This window comes from Ranitomeya variabilis, chromosome 6, assembly GCF_051348905.1.
Source record: "Ranitomeya variabilis isolate aRanVar5 chromosome 6, aRanVar5.hap1, whole genome shotgun sequence".
In the NCBI taxonomy this organism is placed as follows: Eukaryota; Metazoa; Chordata; class Amphibia; order Anura; family Dendrobatidae; genus Ranitomeya; species Ranitomeya variabilis.
This window is the reverse complement of record NC_135237.1, coordinates 165221339-165246475: the sequence shown is the minus strand read 5'-3', so window position 1 is coordinate 165246475 and position 25137 is coordinate 165221339. Positions and strand designations below refer to the sequence as shown.

General features: G+C 43.8%; 1 protein-coding gene across 4 annotated transcripts in view; it reads left to right on the top strand.

Moving 5' to 3' along the window:
• SUGCT (succinyl-CoA:glutarate-CoA transferase) overlaps positions 1–25137 on the top strand; it is a 1711098-nt gene that overhangs the window by 686398 nt on the left and 999563 nt on the right. For all 4 annotated transcript variants that reach the window (XM_077269202.1, XM_077269201.1, XM_077269204.1 and 1 more), the window contains exon 10: positions 8524–8595. In XM_077269202.1, the coding sequence (XP_077125317.1) occupies positions 8524–8595 (72 nt within the window). The remainder of the gene's footprint in view (positions 1–8523; positions 8596–25137) is intronic.

The following is a 25137-nucleotide window of genomic DNA, read 5'->3' as shown; positions in this document are numbered from 1 at the left end:
AATGCCCCATTGCATGTAGCAAAGTACTCCACTTCTTGATAACCAATAAAGGCCTTAAAGATTAAATAATACTGACATGGCCCCATCCTCACCTGATCTAAGCCCTATTATGAACTTTGTGGGCTTTCTTAAATGGGAGATTTATGGGAAGGAAAACAGTACACCTCTCTGAACAGTGTGTGAGAGGCTCTGGTTGGTGCTGCCCAAAAAGTTTATCATCAACAGATTAAGAAACTGACGATCTCCAAGGATGAAAGCTTAATACTTAATGAAAAGAAGGGTGGTTATATCGGTCACTGATATTTGTTATGAATTGTCAAAAATGTATTTACAGTATGTGCAATTTGAGTTGTTTGGTTATTATTATCACTTTAGCAGATGAAAATAAGCAATTTAGATGGGATTATTTTTAGTTAGTTGCATAATAATTCTGCACACCAGTTGCTCAATAATTTTGTACACACTCTCCTAAGAAAGACAAAACCTCACTTTTACGTATTTTCTTAAATATTCAGGTTTCAGGTTTATTAGCCTTTTGGATTGACTGACAGCATTATAGTTGTTCAATAATAGAATTATTCATTTATAATGAAAATTGCCTAATAGTTGTGCACACAATGTGGTAATTGAACAATTTCTCATGGTGAGGTCAAATAAAGGTGCATTTACAGTACACAGTTATCCTGAATGAGTGCTTATTCACAGAGTGAAATATTCTTTTGGTTCGATCCAAACATTTTTGTTCTCGGCAGCACACCATCCTATGTAAGCAGGGTCTGTGCTGCCAAGTACAATGGCAACCTATGTTTGCAGAACAATCGATTATTGATCATTCTATGCAGACCTGTCTAAATAGGTTATTAAACGACCAGCATTTGCCAAACATATTGCTGATGGGCAGTTGTTTAATGCTGCATATCAGCATATGCAAATGCATCTTACGTCTGAGTACATTTCGCTGTTCTAGTATCTTCAAATTAGTAGCATTTAGATATTTTCTACTGTTTATACTTTTTATTTTACAACTGATGTGCATGTCATTCTATTTTATACTCTTTTTACACCTTTAAAAAAAAACTATATTTTAATTTTTCTTGAGCCTTTAAATTCTGGAATCTGAGTGACATTTGGGGTATGTAAACTGTATTGAGACATGATATTCACTTTGCAATCCTTAGAAGATGTGAGTGCAAGATTGAGAGGGTGGACAAATGGAGTGCCCGCCAGGGTCATGGGGTACTCGGTACCTGGCCGGCGCAATAATTGTGAGGACCAAGCAAGATGCAGTCTTTTCAGTTTACTCACAGTTCTTTGGTACAGTCCCCAGCCGTGGTGCTGTGACCTCCGAGTAGGTGGTTCAGACATCTCACAGGTAAATTGGGGTGCACCGTGTCAGAACCTCCTTCAGATGTTCCTTTCCTAACCGTCGCTCTCCTGCCCTGCACCTACCTCACAGTGTCCCAAGGCAGCAGCCTCAGATATTGTCAGGCGATGTGTTCTAGGTCCCCTGGGTCCTATGCGGCTGCCTTTTCAGAGAATGTGTGCAGATTTAGCGGTAGCACATGCAGATACTGCAGTCTCCGGTTATCTAGCTGATCCTCAGTTTCTCCACTAGACTGGGGCCGGTCTCCTTACTGCGACCTGATCCCTCCACCCAACTCTAGTCAGCGTGGATGCGGCCTCACTGGTGGAATCCTCACTACCTGTGCCCCTAGGACCCCTTCTTCCTCTCACACTGGAGTCTCTTGCTCTTTCTGTCTTTTCTGTCTCTTCTCTCATCTGGACTAGGGACGAGCTCCACTCTGCTCGAGTCTCCAGCACCACCTGACTTTTCCCTCCAACTCTCTCTGCTCACTTCAGCTCCACCCCTGTTTCCAAGGCAACACCTCTCTGTATACTGTTACTCTGCTCTCTAGTCTTCTGTACGTAACTCTTTCCTCTACCCACAACCTCTACCCAGTCACTCCCTGCGCCTGAGAGGTCTGGTGTTGGATGTAAGTGTCTGGGTCCTGAGCAGTGCCCCTTCCTTTTCTGAGAGCAGAGTACCACACCTCTGGCTGAGGTGCAGTACCCCTGTGGCAACTGAACCCTCATGGGTGCCACACATACAGTAGATTACCCTTTTGTGTTTGTATCCAGTTGTATCCAGGTCTCAGGCAGAGAAGTGGATTTCTGCCAGTCATGAAAATCTTAAATCTTCAGGTATAAAAAATAATAAGCGTTCCAAAAATTTTGTAATTAAATGACTTAAAAATGGGTTTTCTTATTCTAAACTTTTTTTTTATAAAGCCCACCACCTAACCTACTGTGGTTTAGGACCTTTGACATCTTCGTCATTCCTAGAGCTCAGTTCCTAATTCATGTATTGACAGTCTCTTCTAAATTAATACAGGAAAGAAAATATATCTTTGTATCATGTTAGCCAGTAGATAGAACAATATTAAGATTTGAGGGCTCTGAAATCTTAAGATTTTTCTAAGCTAATAGACATTTGTCATTCTTCTTACAGTGCTAAAGAATATAGCGAAGGCTGTAGTAGTCAGGGCTGATGAATCACTTGTGGTCTATATCAAATTCCTTTGTCTTTTAGAAACTTTGTAACTCTGCTACTAGAATATGGCATCTTGTCATAGGCAAAAGTGTAATGAAATGTATTTACTGCATAAATTACCTAAAATAAAGGAGGCTATTCTTTTAATAAGGTTTATATCAACAAGTATAAGCTGAATTTATTATACTAGTCAAATTTTTGGAAGATAAAAGCAGAACAGAAATGACTCTGTAGTCAGCCTATGTTTTTGAAGATTACCACAAATTGAGATAAGATGCAATAGTTACGTTTATCAAAACAAAATCTCCATAAGTTGTGTGTGGGCTGAACATAGATGGCCTTTTGTGTAGCTTGAAAGTACATTGTAGTAACATGTGTTTTGTGTGAGCGCCTTCAAATAGCATATGAAATCATAGCCTCGGCTTTTAGGTTAAAATGATAAATGTGTTGCTAATGATGTTTGAGATGTTTCTGCTTTATCAGCGGTCCTGAAGCACTGTTTTTAAAACGAAACCTTAAAATAGCCATCAAAGTCGGTCCTGCAGAGCTACGTGGTAAGCAGAAATCCCTGCATTTATCACGAGGCAGCTTTGTTTGGCAAATATGACATAATTTTTTTTGGTCTTTTAAATTTACAACACCATTAGGAATGGCCTGCTTTCCCACACATACCAGAAACCACAAAAACTAAAGAATTACCATTGCATATGGATGGTAAGACCTATTTCTATTCACGTGCTCCAAAAAGACATTTTGCCAAGGCAAGCAAAGTGATGCTCGGGCTGTTTGCTTTCTTAGATCTTGAGGAAATCTACTTCTAAACTGCATCGCTCTTGGAAAATTCCACTTCCACGTGTACTATTCAGATGCCTGAATCTGGTAACTTGTTTATCTTTGTCCATGAGAAAATATTAGGAATAAATACTTTATTTTCATGAAATAACATCATTAATAATTGTCACTAAACATGGAATCAGGAGTGTAATACATTTTACATATTTGACTTGTTGATCATTTTTGTTTTAGAAGAAATCAGCCCAATAGTTGAAAATCTTAAACTATATTTATGGATGATAAAAACATCTCCACATGCATAAGTAATCCAGAGATAGGAACATCTATGCATTTCTGGTGCACTCAGCACCCATACTTATGATGACATTGTGAGCAAGGGTGCTGAGTGCACCAGAAACGTGTAAATGTTCCTCGAATGGATACCTGGATTGGGGTGGTTCTCGCCACCCTCCCATTAACCTCCTCCTTTTTATTTTTTATTTCCTTACTTGATACTTTCATTTCTCCCCCTGTCTACTCTTCTCTTTTTGTCTTATTTTTATGCCTGAAGTTCTACTCTTTCCTCTTCGCTCTCCTTCCTATGTTAATATGAAAATTGGATGAAACGAGGTCATAATGTGGATTCTTGTTCACTTTAGAGATGTTTTGGAAAATATGTCCAATCTATGGCTTTATTTATATATTTGCTGTGTTCTTGTTTCATTCCTAAATAAAAAAAAAAAATAAAAAAAAGTAACACGTAGATTTTCCTATATATGGCCTACTGATGCACGAGAAGATGTTTTAATCACAGACAAATAAAGTTGAAGAATTTATACTGTAGAGCTGGACTCCTACTACATTCTGATAATCATTGTTAGTGATAGCGATGTTCATTTTGTGCTCCAGAGAGACCAAGCAACTGCAGTGAGTTGGCTTTTTTTTTCAATTGGTCACTTTTGTTGGTGAGTTATATATGTGACTTCAAAGCAAAGGCAAGACAATAAATTTGTTATGCATATGACTTGAGATCGTTACAAGTGCAGCGCCCCAGAGTCCTGGTCGTTGCAGTACTGTCGCTCCAACGTTAAGGGGGGTGATGGTATGTCTGATGGCACTGAAGGAGTTCACCTGACCAGGTATCACAGACACCAGTACACTTCATAGTTTGGCCTCCAGGGGGAGCTAAGGGTGCTATGTATTAGGCCACTCCTCACAATCTGGTAAAACTGGGGGTTGGATAGAAAGTTAGGGAGAAGCTGACTGGGTTGGAACCAGGCAACATCCTGTGGCAGAGGGTGTTGCAGGGGAAGATTCAGGGGGGTCCCTGTCAGGGGTGGGATCCTGACAGAGGCCTAGCGAAAAGGACAGAACGTTAAGGAACCGCGCCTGCACTACATCGCGGTGGTATCTCAAGAAAGGACAAGAAGCGAGGTTTATTGTGGAGAGTGAGAAACGAGATCAAAGCAAAAAGGAGATAACACCAGTAGGAGTCGTGCTGTAAGATCGAGGCAACATCCTACTGAGGCACGTAGCCGGTGGCCAGAACGCCGAGGAAGTATTGGGCTCCAAGCATTACTTCAAACCAACGGCAGGACAGTTAATTATAGGTTGGCTGTCTTACCTAAATCACCCAAGCAGACATAGGGGGCAACTGTGAGAGAGGGGCATCACTAGGGTCCCGGAAGAACTCCAGGCCTACCCGTCATACAGGTGCGTCCTATCCATATCATTTAGGGGATGGAGAAGAACATCAGAACAGACATAAGTTGTGGGAAAGAACATCAGAAACAGACACAACAGTTGTGAGGACTATCCCGTGGTGCTCAGCAGGGAAGTACTACAACACACAGGCGCTAGAAGGTAGGCACAGATTTCCACCTGCAAAGGCAACTCTGGAGGTGCCATCGGACCGGCCGGTCTCAGAGAGCCCTGTTAACCGTACTCTGGATTGAGGATCATGAAGGCTTCAGTATAGAGGTAAAGAGACTGCAACCCTGTGTCCTCGTTATTCATCGCGACCTGCACCACGTACCACCACCTACAACTTTCATTGGACGCCCCTTAGCAGGGTCACGGACCGGGTCTAGCCACCGTGACAACCCCAGAACTGAGACAGACAGGCCCGGTACCGAGTACCCCACGGGCCTGTGTCTGGGGGCACTCCACATACATAGTTACATAGTTATTAAGGTTGAAGGAAGACTTTAAGTCCATCTAGTTCAACCCATAGCCTAACCTAACATGCCCTAACATGTTGATCCAGAGGAAGGCAAAAAAAAACCATGTGGCAAAGAGTAAGCTCCACATTGGGGAAAAAAATTCCTTCCCGACTCCACATACGGCAATCAGACTAGTTCCCTGGATCAACGCCCTATCAAGGAATCTAGTGTATATACCCTGTAACATTATACTTTTCAAGGAAGGCATCCAGTCCCCTCTTAAATTTAAGTAATGAATCACTCATTACAACATCATACTATATATATATATATATATATATATATATATATATATATATATATATATATATATATATATATAGCAGCTCATTGTTAAAAAAAAACAAAATCAAGTAATTATGCAGGTCCTGTTTTTCAGTAAAGCAAAAGTAAGAGTATCCAATCAAAATGTTGGCACTATTGATATTTGTTTCCTGCACTGAACTATGATTCTTATTCATTAAAGCAATTATCCCAGAATTCTGTAATAAATTATTTCAAAACGTTGCAAAATGTTTGCGCAATATGTAGTTGCACAAAAATTTGACAACTTTTGACATCTTCACACCAGTTTTACACTGCTCCTCTGAAATGGGCAGAGCTGGAGCGGAGTGGAGGCTGCAGTTCTTTTAATTCATAGCAAGCTGCGTCATTCTTTATACCAGAAATTATATGACTGGAGTAAGATTGTGGCGACCTGCACCCAAGTGCATGTTACTCCATCAGAAACTCTTTAGTCATTAAGAGGCATATTCCTTCAAATGAATCAGGACCACCTGACTCCAGCGCATCCCTTGATCAAAAGAGACATGAACATTTCCGGTCTTGATGAGTCGCGTCCTATGGATATATTGCAGTGTTTTATTTTTATCATTTTTTGTTGATTACACAAGGGGCAATCTCAGCAAATTTGATGTTGTTATACCCTAGTGACCAAAATTACTGAAGCAATTAAAGTGATCAGGCCTACTAATGAAAGCCTAATTTTTTCAAAGTAAAATTTGTTGTATATGCATAATAGTTGTATGTTTTAATATTACACAATTCTTTGGTGGAAATTGATCATTGCTCTACTGTAACATGATGTGTCTTCCACACCTGCACTTTCTATAAATCAAGATGCCGAATAAGTTCAGGTACACTGCCTCCAAGGGTGGTGCATAAACAGCACTTTCCTACCTGATGGCATTGATCTAAATGACAAGCTGCACATGGGGGAGACATTAGAGAGGCTTTACTGATAGAAACGAGATTAAATCAAAGACAAATCAATATTTTGTGTCACTAACCTTTGCATTCAAAACAGGATAAATGCATCATTCAAAGTAGACTTGTACAGTTTTTGAAATAGCAAGAAGGTTGTTCCAAAAATTTTTGAGAGCCAACCTCAGATCAGTACCTTCATTTAATCCCACAGAAGCTTCATGACGTTGAGATCAGTGCTGTTTGGGTGTCATGTCATCACTTGCAGGACTCCTAGTTATTCTTTACACTAAAGAAAGTTCTTATTGACATTGATTGTAAGTTTGGGATCATTATACTGTTGCAGAATGAATTTGGAGCCAATACATGATGGTTAAGTATCTACCTGTATTTCTTAGCATTGAAGACACCAAGAATTGGGCAGCATTGAGAACTATAGGCGCAGTGAAAACTTAGTGCAGCAGAGGAAAGACACATAATGTCTACTTTCCCTCCAAATGATATGTCCAGCAGTGCCATCAGCTCAGAAATGGCAACAACCCGTAAGACCCAGTAACACCCGTCTACTGTGCAAAGGACTCTGTCCAGAAATGGTTTTCCCGGAAGAATTGTGGACAAAAATAATACCTTTTATATGGAAACAAGTCCCAATGACTGAACTATACACAAAAACATGAGGACTGAGGTGCAGAAAAAATGACAGCAGATGCTGTGGACTGAAAAGTCAAAATGTGAAATATTTGGTTGTATGAATAGGCAGTTTGTGGAGAGCAGTACAGTGTCTCGATGGCAAAAATGAAGCATCATGGAGATTCCTTGTAAGTTAGGTCTGCATTTCAGCAAATTAAATTGGGGATTTGGTTAAGATTAATGGTGTTCTCAATTCTTAGAAATATAGGCAGATACCTATTCATTGTGCATAACCACTAGGAAGGTGTTTGGCTCCAAATGTATTCTTCACAAGGATAACACCCACAGTTATACCGCCAATATCATTAAACACTATCTTCAGTGTAAGGAACAAGAAGGAATTTTTGAAGTGAAGATATGGCTCCTACAGATTCCTGATTATTTAAACATCATTGAGACTGTTACAGATTACATGAAGAGATAGAAGGAGATCTGTGGTTAGTTCTCAAAGATGTTTGGCTGTATCTCCCTGCTGCGTTCCTTCACAACTGTGTACAAAAGTATCTAGAAGAATTGATTCTGTTTGAAAAGCAATTGGTGATCACACCAAATTTTGATTTGATTTCGATTTCTCTTTTATTTATTTCACTTAGCATTTTGTTAGTTGATAAAAATAAACTATTAACACTTCTATTTTTGAATTTATCTGCCTACAACTTTTGCACAGTATTGTGTAAAGATATAATTATTGTCTGTCATAGGTATCCATAGTCTTTACATTGTCTTATAACATAGGATAAATCCCTTTGAAATGTTTTTGTATTTCATAAATATTAACTCAAACCATTACACTTTTCTATTTTTGTATTCATTGCAAAAATAAACCTGCTACATTTACTGAATGTGCTCAATTATGTGGCTTTGAACCACATATAAAGATACTGTTATGTAATCTTAACCCTTTCACAGAAATGGATTTTATCCAGTCTTGGAGGTTCATTTCAAAGCAAAACCTTATCTGAACTTTGGCTCAATCATTGCATGTAACAATTAAATATAAGTTGCAAAGTAAACATTTTTCAGCATAAAATGTTTTGAATGTACTATCTATGCTGACCTTTTTTTTTCTTTTCTTTTTTTCAGTCATTTAAAGCAAAGGATGGTTATCTTGTTATTGGGGCAGGCAACGATCAACAGTTCTCTACAGTTTGTAAGGTAAGTGTCTTGGTGATGATCCACATATTCCCCACTGGGGTCATCCCCCATATGATCCCCAAGTGGCATTCTTATCTTTTAATTCACTTTTATAAAAGCTCTATGCTACAAATGATTTGATGATGGGCTAATATTATTATTATTATTGGAAAGACCTGGCTGCATCTGTACATTTTCCGATTACGGTATCTCCTCATCTAGCGAGGCTGACAAATAAAAGATTCATTCGTTAGGTGAAATTATTTTTAAGCTTGCTTAAAAAATCATTGTTCTCGGCAGCACATCATCCTGTGTAAACAGGAGATGTAGTAAAAATCTAGCTTGAAGGGATAAAATGGGACAAATTTTACGAAAACAAATATCCAAAGATGTGTCTTCATAGCCTTTATTATCCTTATATTTGTTCCATAAATTATAAATAATTAAATATAATAACTCCCACACTTTCCATGCATCCAAAGTTATGGATATGTCTCAGAGGGCTACATAGTAGTTACAACTTGTATTAAAGTTGAAACATGCGGTGTGGGTGTCAGGAGAAGACGTGAAGTGGATTGGAAGTAAGTGTGTAGAAAATGAATTTAAGCCTTTCATCTTTGATTAAAGGAAGGCTTCATAGGAAGGGTCAGTGGTACAAATACTAAACACACATAGAGCTTTGCCTGTGAAGTTATTTACATTGCCTTAGAGATATATGCCCAGGATAAATGTGCTAAGTGGTTGCAGACATGTTGAATGTAGTGTACTTTATGAAATGTTTGAACTTGTTAAAGGAAAGCGGTGTAGCTGCTATTAGATAAAATAGAGCACAATTTTTAATCACCATTAAAAAGTGATATAAAAAACATTAAAAAAGTATAACTTTTATCATTTTTTTTACATTTAAGAGTCCACAAACTATTTCTAAAAAATAATTGATTTTAGATATTCACAGTAATTGTAAACACAAATCCACAATATGAGATTTCTGTTGTCACTTCTCATTGTAAGGCCTCGTTCAGATGGCCGTTATTTGGGCACATTGTAGCATTTTTAGTAATCCCTATAATAGTTAGTTTGAGTCATAATACATGTGTTTGGACCAATACATATGTCCTATGTTAAAGCTGTATGACTGAGGCCTTTCAGTGACCAGCTTCCATTTATTTACTGAGACACTTTGCATCTGCAGTGGGATTGTAACCTTTTTCTTTATTTTAACAAATGTTTAGGGGGTATAATAATGCAATAATAATAATAATAATAATAATAATGCAATACCTACCAGTATAAGCGTACTAGAGTAACTAAACTTATCGGCTCATATAAAATTATGTGAATTTGAGAAAAGGTTGTAACTTGTAGTATACAGGATGAAAACTATTTTTCTACCACCAGGAGCAAAACAGTAACAATACAGTGACATGACAAGAATCTGCATAACTAATCATATGCTGAATAATGCAAGTCAAATTTATGTATGAGATAGCCAAGATGATTGTCTATAAAATGATGGTAGTCTCACATTCGAAGCAGTAGTTGATGGTGAGATATGGAGCCTGAACGTCAAAAGTTCCAACCATTGTTACCCGTTAGCTCATCAGTGTAGTTATCCTACAGGAATTGCTAAGTCGTTACTTTTTATAATATACTTAATTAACGTATTCTGTTTCCTTCTCTCAAACATTCATAGTACAGAAATTCCTCTAAGTTTGTGAAGGGAAAGCAGAGAAACTCCGTAATAGGAATTCCCATATTTTGATTATTTGTAAATAGTGTAGGTATCTTGGCTGAGCAGCAGCTGAAAGCAGATTTTAAAGGAGCATGAACTAGCAATGTTAAACAGCATTGAAGTTATAGTCCCCAAAAAAGATCATAGTAGATTTCATATAAAAGTATTAATTGTATTATTCAAACAGATAAACCATGGATATACCCAGACAAACAGTAACAAAACTTTACATAAAAATTAATGGATCAGTGGTGAGGACACAAATTCACATGAAATGACCATGGACAGTAATGTGAGCAAGCAGGATAATGCAAGGATAATTAACAATACCTACAAATATCTTAGATATGAAGGTTGTGTATCATATGACCTGGTGTAGGAAAAAACACTGATAAGTAGTGTGGACAAATGTGATGCTACTTGGTAGTGTTTGCTGTACTAATTCATTATATCCAAGAGGTTAATAATTGAATTAAGGTCTGCAGAATATGAGGACCTCTTAATGGCATCAATGTCTTCATTAGCCATGAACTGCCTATATGAGCCCAAGCACTATAATGCCTCAGGAGGAATTTAGTTCCCACTCGACCAGCGTAAGGTCTGAAAATGGGTCTGAGGATTATAGCAGTCATGGTATCCTTTGTAACATATGAAGATTTTTCTACAATACAAGTGTATTCCTGTATTGACCATTGATCAGAAGAATGCAAACCTGTAGCCCAGGAGGGCTCTGGCAGTGTTGCTGCTGGCACAAATACACATATACCGATCCTACTACTAGGTTGATACCCTTTTGTGGCCCTGTCTGGCCCTCCTTGTGTTACACCATGTGTCTTGTTATCAGCTTCATGCTGATAAAACTGTGCTGGAAGACAAAGGAAGCCTTATTGTCACGGCACATATGGAATTCTCATTACGAAGGAGCTGGACTTCCTATGTAACCTGAATGCCTCTCTTGACGATCACTGACCCAACCCCAAACTTGTCATGTTGGCTGATGTTGCAGGCAGCATAACATTCACCATGGCATCTCCAGACACTTTCAAATCTGTCACAGGTGCTCAGAATGAACCTCCTGTCATCTATCCCGCCTTCAGCCTTTGTCCTGGGATCTGTTCCATGCTCCTAAGGCTACTTTCACACTAGCGTCGGCCCGACGTACCGACGCATACTGTGAAGAAAATGCCCGACGTTGGCAGCGGAAGCTGTCTTAAGATGCTTCCGCTGCTTCATTGTAAGGTCCGGGGAGGGGGCAGAGTTTCGGCCGCGCATGCGCGGTCGAAAATGGCGGTCCCGAGGCACAAAAAAACATTACATGTGTTAAGAGTTGAGTTTCCTCTGCTGCACAGGGGGAATCTCGATCCGTGTCTGCTGCGGTCTCCCATTCTCCATCGGCCGCAGTGGAGCTTGCTCAGCAGAGACGTCGGTCCCAGCGTCTCACTGAGACTGATTCTGTGCAAAGGGTTACTGCTGCCTCTCCATGCTCTGCTATTGTACCCTGCACTGATCTGCGGCGAGCAGGCTTTTCTGGGACTAAGTCCTGCTTTGCACACACTGAGCATGCCCAGGGCAAGATCTCTCAGTGGAGATCAAGGGTCACATGCTCAGGTACTGCAACCAAATCTATTGGTCCTTCTAGGAAGGTCCTGTAGGTGCGCAGGCTCTGTAGCAGTCTCTCATTGGTCCTTTTAGGAAGGTCCTGTACGTGCTGCAGCTATTTAAGGCTTGCATGGCCGCACGGCCATGTGCTAGTATCTTCCAAAGTTACGTGCTTTGCGCCACTGTGGTCATGTGTTTGAATGTGTTCAGGGACCCGGCTGAAATAAGCCCCTAGAATGCTGGCACCTCCGGTGAGGAGTGTTGTGTGCATTCATGACCACTGACTGCTCTCATCTGGGTAGTTAGCCTGTGCCTCTGTGAGAGTCTAACAGGGCACAGAGCTTTGCTTTCTCGGCCGCTCTGTGAAGCTAACAGAGCTGCTTCATACCGCCATATTGTGCCGCCATTCACTTAGCAGCAGGTTCTTTCCTGCACGGTGGATCCCGGGTTGCGAACGCACCAATCCCATCAATAAATATATTCGGTGCGTTCCGCAAACCCTAACAGTATACTAGCACCAGGATCTGGCTAAGTAATGGCGGACAAACAGCGATTGCAGGGGTACATCCAGCTGCTGGAGGGTTGGTTGACGTCTCTTGAGCATGCAACCTCAGCGGTGGATGTTACCGCAATAGCTGTTCAGGCTGCTAGCGTGGCTGCAGCAGCTTTACCCACTGCCACCTCTGTTCCGACCATATCTCACCTCCCATTGCCTGAGAGATACTCTGGGGACAGTAAGTCCTGTAGTGGTTTTGTGAGCCAGTGTGGTTTACACCTCAAGCTCCTGGCTGCACGTTTTCCCACAGAGCGGGCAAAGGTGGGATTCATAATCTCTCTCTTGTCGGACAGAGCGTTGGAGTGGGCTACGCCGCTGTGGGAGCGCAATGATCATGTGGTGCGGAGTGTTCCTCGGTTTCTGGACACTCTGAAACAGGTCTTTGTAGGACCTCAAGTCACCCATGATACAGCGCTCCAGCTGCTGGCTTTGACTTAGGGTTCAGACATGGTCAGCCATTTTGCGGTTACCTTCTGGACGTTAGCGTCTGAGTTGGAATGGCCAGATAAAGCCCTAATTCCCATATTTTGGAGGGGGCTGGCTGACCATGTGAAGGACACTTTGGCTACTAGGGAGATTCCCGCTACACTGGAGGAGCTCATAGCTGTATCAACTCGCATAGACCTTCGTTTTCACGAGCGAAGGTTGGAGCGAGCCCAGTGTAGGCAGAGGTTTCGGCTGGCTCCCACCTTCGCCAGACCTCTGGAATCTCCAGTCCAGGCGTCCGAGTCACATGAGGCCATAGAGGTGACACGAGCGGGACCCAAGTCCCAGTCCGCTCGTGCACATAAGGTCTGTCATGTTTGCCGGCAGTCAGGACATCTTGCCTCCAAGTGTCCTCAGCGGTCGGGGAAACGTCAGCGTCTAGTGGCAGTAGGAGGAGGTACACTAGACACGGCGACTTTTGCCTCAAAGTTGTCCTTCAAGGGGACACTTACCTTTGGCCCATCCACTCTTATGGTAGAGCTATGTGTGGACTCTGGCGCGGAGGGTAATTTTATGTCATCCGCTTTCGCCCAGCGTCACGCCATACCCCTGGTTATGCTCGCCAAACCAGTAACCGTTCGAGTGGTAAATGGGTCGACACTGCCCTCTCAGATTACCCACCAAACCATTCCTATCACGCTTTCTGTGTCTCCATCACATCAGGAGATTATCTCCCTATTAGTCATTCCTGAGGGAATTGATGAGGTCCTGTTGGGGATACCATGGCTACGCTACCATTCTCCTCATATAGAGTGGTCCTCAGGGAGAATTTTGGGATGGAGTAAATCCTGCGAGGGTAGATGTCAGAGGGAGTGCGTTCAGGTTGCTACAACTCAGGTACCCGCAGATCTTTCCTCTCTCCCCAAACACTATTGGCCCTATGCAGACGTGTTCTCCAAAAGGGCTGCGGAGACCCTTCCGCCTCACCGCCCCTATGACTGTCCTATTGACCTCTTGCCTGGTGCTGAGCCTCCCCAGGGTCGAGTTTATCCGTTATCTCTCCCGAAGATGGAGGCAATGTCTCAGTACATCCAAGAGAATCTGGCAAGAGGATTCATTAGGAAGTCAGTGTCACCTGCAGGGGCAGGGTTCTCCTTCATACAGAAGAAGACAGGGAACTTACATCCATGCATAGATTACAGGGGTCTTAACGCTATCACTGTTAAGAACAAGTACACATTAGCCCTGATTTCTGAGCTTTTTGATAGGCTACGGGGAGCAAGGGTATTTACAAAATTAGACCTGCGGGGTGCCTACAACCTGATTCGCTGTAATAATTATAGGGGATAATTCAGGAGACTCTTTGCGTCGAACAAGACAACAGGACACAGTTTTATAAGTGGTAAAGTTTATATTATCACACGGTGATTCAAGCAGGTGCAGAGAGAAACTCAAGTCCACAACACTTGGTGCAAATAATAAACGCAGCTTAGCAGTCAATAGGAAACTTCAGAGGTAGATGCAAACAAACAGAAAGTCTATGAAGCACAGTTATACTTGAGGAAACTTGACACGAATAGATCCTTGACTTAGTCCAGACACAGATAGATATGCTATTAGGCAGTTCAAATCATATCTTAGCTCAACCAGGGAGGCCTGGTTAATAGTCTCAGGTTTTGCAGAGCAGAAACAGCTTACATGTCCAGCAAATGCAGATGGAAGTAACACGAGCAGCAGATGAAGGAGGATTACTGAACACTGGTGTATGCAGCAGGAACTCAGAGCAGAGTGGCAGGATCTCCAACACAGGTTCACAGGAGCAGGTGCAGGTGCAAGGCCAGGGAGTAATCAGGAGCTGGATGCAAAGCAGAATAATCTAGCACAGACTGAAGGCTGGGGTGGAGTTTTATAGCAGGAAGACAAGTGTACATGAGACCAAAGACGCCATGTTGGAAAAGGGCAGTAATGCACAAAAGGTAAAAAATGTTCAGAGTCCTGACATTCGCATCCGTGAGGGGGACGAATGGAAGACGGCTTTTAACACCAGGGATGGGCATTATGAATACCTGGTGATGCCCTTCGGGCTCTGTAATGCGCCGGCTGTTTTCCAAGACTTTGTAAACGACATTTTCCGGGATATGCTCACCACCTCGGTCGTAGTCTATCTGGATGATATTCTCATCTACTCTCCAGATATTGACTCCCATCGGAGAGATGTACACAAAGTCTTCGACCTCTTACGGGCAAACTCCCTCTACGCCAAGTTGGAGAAGTGTGTGTTTGAGCAGGAGTCCTTGCCTTTCCTTGGTTATATCATCTCTGCCCAGGGTTTGGCTATGGATCCTGCCAAGCTACAGGCTGTGATGGACTGACAGGAACCCCATTCTCTTAAAGCGGTGCAGCCCTTTATGGGGTTTATTAATTACTTTCACCAGTTCATTCCACACTTCTCAACTTTGGTAGCTCCCTTGGTTGCCCTCACCAAAAAGGGAGCAAATCCCAAGTTGTGGTCAGAGGAGGTCTCCAAGGCCTTTCTCTCGATTAAGTCACACTTCGCTAGCGCTCCCATCCTACATCGCCCCGATGTAGATAAGCCATTTATCATGGAGGTGGATGCCTCATCCGTTGGTGCTGGAGCAGTCCATTTCCAAAAGGATGCTCAAGGTCGGAAGCATCCTTGCTTCTTTTTTTCCAAGACCTTCACACCAGCGGAGAGGAATTATTCCATCAGGGACAGGGAGTTGCTAGCCATGAAGTTGGCTTTTTCAGAGTGGAGACACCTCTTGGAGGGAGCTCACTTTCCCTTCAAAGTGTTCACTGACCACAAGAACTTGGTGTATATACAGACAGCCCAGCAGCTGAATTCTCGCCAGGCTAGAGGGTCCCTGTTCTTCTCCCGGTTCCATTTTACTCTCCATTTTCTCTCCTGGGAGAAGAACATTCGTGCAGACGCTCTCTCCCGCTCCGTAGTGTCATCTGAGGAGGAGGAGGAGCCTCGGCTTATTGTCCCTTCTGAGAGCCTGAGAACTGTGGCTCCGGTTTCGCTTGAGTCCGTGCCCCCGGGCAAGACCTTCGTACCAGCGAATTTGCGACCGGAGGTTCTCTCTTGGGCTCACTTGTCCAGAGTAGGTGGACATTTTGGGACCAAGAGGACATCTGAGCTTTTGGCGAGGACGTACTGGTGGCTGCATATGGCTCGTGACGTCGGGGACTATATTCGGGCGTGTGTCTCCTGCGCCCAGAATCGGTCTCCTCGGCAACGGACTGCTGGGTTACTTCACCCCATGCCGGTGGCAGACAGGCCCTGGGAAATGGTCGGGATGGACTTCGTGGTGGGCTTACCCAAGTCTCATAGCTGCACCATTATCTGGATAGTCACCGATCATTTTTCTAAGATGGTGCATTTGGTGCCGCTTCCACGGTTACCTTCTGCTCAGGCCTTGGCGGCGTTGTTCATTAAACATATTTTCCGCTTATATGGAATATCTGATAAAATTGTCAGTGACCGGGGTCCCCAGTTTGCATCTCGGTTTTGGAGAGAGCTCTGCCGTTTACTCAGCATAGACCTGAATCTCTCCTCTGCATATCATTCCGAGACGAATGGGTTGGTAGAGAGAATCAACCAGACTCTGGTGACATACTTGCGACATTTTGTCTCTGCTAGGCAGGATGACTGAGCATCTTTGCTACCTTGGGCGGAATTTGCCTTGAACAACGCCGTAGCCGATTCCACTGGTCAGACTCCTTTTCTCCTCAATTACGGCCAGCATCCGCGTGTCCCTGTGCCCATGCCCGTGTCATCCACCGATTCTAGGGTGGCAGACTGGGCGGTGGAGGCACGAGACATCTGAGATCGCACACAGGATGCCATCCGGGCCTCCAAGGAGAGAATGACGGTTTCGGCCGATACACACTGGCGCCCCGCTCCGACCTTTGCTCCTGGCGACTTAGTGTGGCTCTCCGCCCGTTACATCAGGCTGCGAGTTGAGTCCACTAAGTTTGCGCCTCGCTACATTGGCCCGTTCAAGGTTCTGGAACAGGTCAACCCTGTGGTCTACCGTTTGGCTATTCCTCCACACCTTGGTATCACTGATACCTTTCACGTTTCCCTCTTAAGGCCCGTTCATTTGTCCCGGTTTTCTGAGTCATCTGCCGGGACATCGGGTTCATCCATGGATGAGTTTGAGGTGAATGCTATCGTGGGGTGCAAGGTGGTACGTGGCAAGAAATTTTATCTGGTTGATTGGAAGGGTCACAGGCCAGAGGATAGAACCTGGGAGCTTGTGGAGCACATTCGGGCTCCACTGCTCATTGCAGCTTTTGAGCATAGCGAGGCTCAAGGAGGGGGGCCCTAGGAGGGTGGGTAATGTTAGGAGTCGAGTTTCCTCTGCTGCACAGGGGTAATCTCGATCCGTGTCTGCTGCGGTCTCTGTCATGGTTCCCAATGGCAGGGACTAAGGCAAAAACGGACTAGATCTAGGAATGATGGAATCTCAGATGACCGCGACGCTGAACCTAACACGCAACTAATAGTAGCCAGGGGGTGTGCCTACGATTATCCCTAGACACCTCGCACCAGCCGGAGATCTAGTTACCCCCTAGTAGAGGAATACACAGACCTGGCTTGCCTCCAGGGAAACCCCAAAAGTGATAGTAGCCCCCCACATATAATAACGGTTAGGTAAGAGGAAAACACATACGCAGTATGAATATAGATTCAGCAAAGAGAGGCCCTCTGACTAGATAGCAGAAAATACAAAAGAGGACTTCGCGGTCACCTCAACACCCTAAACAGCCATCCTGAAATTACTTTAACTCCGTTATCAACTCATGACACCAGAGTAGTAATTTCAGATCACTAGAGCTTCCAGCAGCAAGAGAAATATAAATGCATGCTGGACAAACAAACACAAAAAATGCCAAAGATCCAACTTAGCTGAATTGCAGACTTGGAGCAGGTAGCAAGCAACAGAGGTGCTCTGGTAACATTGATTGCCGGCACTAGAATGACTGAGAAGCCAGACTAAATAGGAAACTCCCAGATTCCTGATGGGAACAGGTGCAAGACAAAAGTTAGCCAGTACAACCAGTAACCACCAGAGGGAGCCCAAAAACAGAATTCACAACAGTACCCCCCCCTTAAGGAGGGGGCACCGAACCCTCATGAGAACCACCAGGGCGATCTGGATGCGCCCTATGAAAGGCGCGAACCAAATCAGAGGCATGAACATCGGAGGCAGTCACCCAAGAATTATCCTCCTGACCGTATCCCTTCCATTTAACCAAATATTGAAGTCTCCATCTGGAAACGCGAGAGTCCAAAATCTTCTCCACAACATACTCCAATTCACCCTCCACCAGCACAGGAGCAGGAGGCTCAACAGAAGGAACAACCGGTACCTCGTACCTCCGCAACAACGACCGATGGAAGACATTATGAATGGTGAAAGATGCTGGTAGGTCCAAACGAAAAGATACAGGATTAAGAATCTCCAAAATCTTATAAGGACCTATGAACCGAGGTTTAAACTTAGGAGAAGAGACCTTCATAGGGACAAAACGAGAAGATAACCACACCAAGTCCCCAACGCGGAGATGATGACCCACACGACGATGACGATTAGCAAACTGCTGAGTCTTCTCCTGAGACAACTTCAAATTGTCCACCACATGACTCCAAATCCGGTGCAGTCTATCCACCACCGTGTCCACTCCAGGGCAATCCGAAGATTCCACCTGGCCAGATGAAAAACGAGGGTGAAACCCTGAATTGCAAAAGAAAGGAGAAACCAGAGTGGCAGAACTGGCCCGATTATTGAGGGCAAACTCTGCCAACGGCAAAAAGGCGACCCAATCATCCTGATCAGCAGACACAAAACACCTCAAATAAGTCTCCAAGGTCTGATTAGTTCGCTCCGTCTGGCCATTAGTCTGAGGATGGAATGCAGATGAAAAAGACAAATCAATGCCCATCCTGGCACAGAACGCTCGCCAGAACCTAGACACAAATTGAGACCCCCTGTCAGAAACGATGTTTTCCGGGATACCATGTAAACGAACCACATTCTGAAAAAATAAAGGAACCAACTCAGATGAAGAAGGCAATTTGGGCAAGGGTACCAAATGAACCATCTTAGAAAAACGGTCACACACCACCCAAATGACGGACATTTTCTGAGAAACCGGGAGGTCCGAGATAAAGTCCATAGAGCTGTGCGTCCACGGCCTCTTCGGAATAGGCAAGGACAACAACAATCCACTAGCCCGAGAACAGCAAGGCTTGGCCCGAGCACAAACATCACAAGACTGCACAAAGGCACGCACATCTCGAGACAGGGAAGGCCACCAGAAGGACCTGGCCACCAAATCTCTGGTACCAAAAATTCCAGGGTGACCTGCCAACACAGAAGAATGAACCTCCGAGATGACTCTACTGGTCCATTCATCTGGAACAAACAGTCTCCCAGACGGACAACGATCAGGCCTATCAGTCTGAAACTCCTGCAAAGCACGTCGCAAGTCTGGGGAGACAGCAGACAAAATCACCCCATCCTTAAGGATACCCGTAGGCTCAGAATCACCAGAGGAGTCAGGCTCAAAACTCCTAGAAAGGGCATCTGCCTTCACATTTTTTGAACCCGGCAAGTATGAAACCACAAAATTAAACCGGGAGAAAAACAACGACCAGCGCGCCTGTCTAGGATTCAGACGCATGGCAGACTCAAGGTAAATCAGATTCTTGTGATCAGTCAAGACCACCACCTGATGTCTAGCACCCTCAAGCCAATGACGCCACTCCTCAAATGCCCACTTCATAGCCAAGAGCTCCCGATTACCGACATCATAATTTCGCTCGGCGGGCGAAAACTTTCGAGAGAAGAATGCACATGGTCTCATCACTGAGCAATCGGGACTTCTCTGCGACAAAACCGCCCCCGCTCCAATCTCGGAAGCATCAACCTCGACCTGAAAAGGGAGCAAAACATCAGGCTGGCGCAACACAGGGGCGGAAGAAAAGAGGCGCTTAAGCTCCCGAAAGGCTTCCACAGCCGCAGAGGACCAATTGGCAACATCAGCACCCTTCTTAGTCAAATCAGTCAGGGGTTTAGCAACACTTGAAAACCCAGTTATAAATCGACGATAGAAATTAGCAAAGCCCAAGAACTTCTGAAGACTCTTCAGGGAAGTAGGCTGCGTCCAATCACAAATAGCCCGAACCTTGACAGGATCCATCTCAACAGAAGAAGGGGAAAAATATACCCCAAAAAGGAGATCTTCTGAACCCCAAAAATACACTTTGAACCCTTTACAAACAAAGAATTGGCCCGCAAAACCTGAAAAACCTTCCTAACCTGTTGAACATGCGACTCCCAGTCATCCGAAAAAATCAAAATATCATCCAAATACACAATCATAAATTTATCCAGGTATTTACGGAAAATATCGTGCATAAAGGACTGAAAGACTGAAGGAGCATTAGAAAGACCAAAAGGCATTACCAAATACTCAAAATGGCCCTCGGGCGTATTAAATGCAGTTTTCCACTCATCTCCCTGCTTAATCCGCACCAAATTATACGCACCCCGAAGATCAATCTTAGAGAACCACTTTGCCCCTTTAATACGAGCAAATAAATCAGTCAATAGTGGCAAAGGATACTGGTATTTGACTGTAATCTTATTCAACAGGCGATAATCAATACAGGGCCTCAGGGAGCCATCTTTTTTACCCACGAAAAAAAAACCTGCTCCTAAAGGGGATGAGGATGGACGGATATGTCCCTTTTCCAAGGACTCCTTAATATACTCCCGCATAGCAGCATGCTCAGGCACAGACAGATTAAACAAACGACCCTTGGGAAACTTGCTGCCCGGAATCAAGTCTATAGCACAATCACAATCCCTGTGAGGGGGGAGAGAACTAAGTTTGGGCTCCTCAAAAACATCACAATAGTCAGACAAAAATGCCGGAATTTCAGAGGGAGTAGATGAAGCAATGGAAACCAAAGGTACTTCCCCATGAGCCCCCTGACATCCCCAGCTTAACACAGACATTGTTTTCCAGTCAAGGACTGGATTATGAGTTTGCAACCATGGCAATCCAAGCACTAAGACATCATGCAAGTTATGCAACACAAGGAAGCGAATCACCTCCCGATGGTCAGGAGTCATACACATAGTCACTTGTGTCCAGTATTGTGGTTTATTCCTAGCCAATGGTGTGGAGTCGATACCCTTCAGAGGGATAGGAACTTCCAAAGGCTCTAGGCTAAACCCACAGCGTCTGGCAAAGGACAAATCCATAAGACTCAAGAAAGCGCCAGAATCCACATAGGCATCCACAGTAATAGATGATAATGAACAGATCAAAGTTACAGACAAAATAAACTTAGACTGTAAAGTGCCAATTGCAAAAGACTTATCAACCTTTTTTGTGCGTTTAGAGCATGCTGATATAACATGAGCAGAATCACCACAGTAGAAGCACAACCCATTTTTACGCCTATAATTCTGCCGTTCACTTCTGGACAGAATTCTATCACATTGCATAATCTCCGGTGTCTGCTCAGAAGACACCGCCAAATGGTGCACAGGTTTGCGCTCCCGCAAACGCCGATCAATCTGAATAGCCATAGTCATGGATTCATTCAGACCTGTGGGCATAGGAAACCCCACCATGACATCTTTAACGGCGTCAGAGAGACCTTCTCTGAAATTCGCCGCCAGGGCGCACTCATTCCACTGAGTAAGCACAGACCATTTTCGAAATTTTTGACAATATATTTCAGCTTCATCATGCCCTTGAGAGAGGGCTATCAAGGCCTTTTCAGCCTGAATCTCCAAATTAGGTTCCTCATAGAGCAACCCCAGTGCCAGAAAAAACGCATTCACATTGAGCAGCGCAGGATCCCCTGGTGCCAATGCAAATGCCCAATTCTGGGGGTCACCACGCAACAAGGAAATCACAATTTTAACCTGCTGAGCAGAGTCTCCAGCGGAGCGAGATCTCAGAGAAAGATACAATTTACAATTGTGCTTAAAATTCAAAAAACGAGATCTATCTCCAGAAAAGAACTCAGGTATAGGAATCTTGGGTTCTGACATAGGAGCATGTATAACATAGTCTTGGATATTTTGAACCTTCTAAGGAAGCAAGAGCACTCAGGCCTGTAGCTAAACTCTGGATATCCATTTCTCAACAGCTGAGATCTGAGCCATTCAGGGGTTAAGAGGAGAGAAAAAAGCAGCAGATTGCAATTATGGCTAGACAGAACTTCTGATTAAAAAAAAAAAAAAAAGTGTCAGAAACTTCTTCTTTTCTCTCTTTCTTCAGCCAATACCTTTAATACATTTGCGGCCGGCAATACTGTCATGGTTCCCAATGGCAGGGACTAAGGCAAAAACGGACTAGCTCTAGGAATGATGGAATCTCAGATGACCGCGACGCTGAACCTAACACGCAACTAATAGTAGCCAGGGGGTGTGCCTACGATTATCCCTAGACACCTCGCACCAGCCGGAGATCTAGTTACCCCCTAGTAGAGGAATACACAGACCTGGCTTGCCTCCAGGGAAACCCCAAAAGTGATAGTAGCCCCCCACATATAATAACGGTTAGGTAAGAGGAAAACACGTATGCAGTATGAATATAGATTCAGCAAAGAGAGGCCCTCTGACTAGATAGCAGAAAATACAAAAGAGGACTTCGCGGTCACCTCAAAACCCTAAACAGCCATCCTGAAATTACTTTAACTCCGTTATCAACTCATGACACCGGAGTAGTAATTTCAGATCACTAGAGCTTCCAGCAGCAAGAGAAATATAAATGCATGCTGGACAAACAAACACAAAAAATGCCAAAGATCCAACTTAGCTGAATTGCAGACTTGGAGCAGGTAGCAAGCAACAGAGGTGCTCTGGTAACATTGATTGCCGGCACTAGAATGACTGAGAAGCCAGACTAAATAGGAAACTCCCAGTTTCCTGATGGGAACAGGTGCAAGACAAAAGTCAGCCAGTACCACCAGTAACCACCAGAGGGAGCCCAAAAACAGAATTCACAACAGGTCTCCCATTCTCCATCGGCCGCAGTGGAGCCTGCTCAGCGGAGACGTCGATCCCAGCATCTCACTGAGACTGATTCTGTGCAAAGGGTTACTGCTGCCTCTCCAGGCTCTGCTATTGTACCCTGCACTGATCTGCGGCGAGCAGGCTTTTCTGGGACTAAGTCCTGCTTTGCACACACTGAGCATGCCCAGGGCAAGGGTCACATGCTCAGGTACTGCAGCCAAATCTATTGGTCCTTCTAGGAAGGTCCTGTAGGTGTGCAGGCTCTGTAGCAGTCTCTCATTGGTCCTTTTAGGAAGGTCCTGTACGTGCTGCAGCTATTTAAGGCTCGCATGGCCGCACGGCCATGCGCTAGTATCTTCCAAAGTTACGTGCTTTGCGCCACTGTGGTCATGTGTTTGAATGTGTTCAGGGACCCGGATGAAATAAGCCCCTAGAATGCTGGCACCTCCGGCGAGGAGATTGTGTTTGAGTGTATTCAGGGACCTGGCTGAAATAAGCCCCTAGAATGCTGGCACCTCCGGCGAGGAGTGTTGTATGCATGCATGACCACTGACTGCTCTCATCTGGGTAGTAAGCCTGTGCCTCTGTGAGAGTCTAACAGGGCACAGAGCTTTGCTTTCTCAGCTGCTCTGTGAAGCTAACAGAGCTGGTTCATACCGCCATATTGTGCTGCCATTCACTTAGCAGCAGGTTCTTTCCTGCACGGTGGATCCCGGGTTGCGAATGCTCCAATCCCATCAATAAATATATTCGGTGCATTCCGCAAACCCTAACAACATGTAACTCTTTTTGTGGCGGCGGTGCGCCAAAACACGACGCAACCGTCGCACGACGGTTGCAACGTGTGGCACTGTGTCGCAATGCGTCGGTAATGTTAGTCTATGGGGAAAAAACGCATCCTGCAGACAACTTTGCAGGATGTGTTTTTTCTCCCAAACGACGCATTGCGACGTCCGCCGAGAAACGCTAGTGTGAAAATAGCCTTAAGACAATGCTTGCAAACCTTTTTGTCATCCTGAAGGAGATAGTCTATCTGTGTAATCTGAATGCTCTGCAAGTGCCCTCTCATACTTCCAGTAATGTCAGGGACACTAGCAAAATGAAGATAGAAAAGAAACAGTCAGTAAAGATAATACGAAAGTAATTTCCTGTAGCCACAACCTGCAAAAATCATTCCCTTTTGGGCGATTCCCTGAAGTATATCCATTATCAATTTCATTTACACCAAAGCTGATTAATTCAATTTACCATGCTTCCTAACTGGATAAATTGCTATTCCTGAAATTTAAATGATTTCAGAATAAACTGCGATGCTTAAGTGTTCAATTCATTTTTTGAGCAGTGCATAAGAATTATATGTTCTCCCCCATTGTGGAGCTCTGCTCACTTGTTAGTGCAATCATTGTCAAAGACTGCTAGACTGCAGTGCTCCTGTTCTCAAAATGGTGCTTGATGGAGAAGTATGTGACCAGACCTGTCCATCAACCTCATCTAATATAAAAACTGCTTTCTCATGTTCATTGTTTTCTTATTGAAGGAGACTGATGGATGGCTTTAGACTCATGCTCCTCAAAAATTTCAGATATGCTAGAATCTGATTTTTTTGTTATTAGCTTTGGGTGATTCCAGCAAAAATGGCGCTTGGTTGACCACCATTTTAATGGATAAAGATGTCTGTGTAGGGATTAAAAACAATAACATTGCCCTCACCTGTCTCTCCTGCTCTATTCTATTTTCTCTTTCAGTTTTGTTTTTGTTGGTATCTCTGGCACTTCTGGTGCCTAGTGACATTGTGGGGACCTGTCAGCACTGGAGGCGCCAAAGATGCCACTGAAGACTAGAATGTACTAAAGCAGGCAACCGTCGTGGGACTACACAACAGGTCATTTGAATTGTGTCTGATTCACTCAACTCAGATTGTAATCTTGCGAGCAGGGCCCTCACTCCTCTTGGTATCTGTTAAATTATGTGTTTACTCGGTTATGTCTTTATTGTTTGTACAAATACCCTCTGAAATCTAAAGGGTTGCGGAATTTGTTGGCACTATAGAATTAAAAAAATATTATTGTCTTCAATTGGGACACCTTTGTATATATAAGTTTATTAGAAATTGGTATTCATGTTTATAACACTTCTAAAGACCCTTTTTTGAAGTGGGCAACTTTCTTTTTTATTATAAA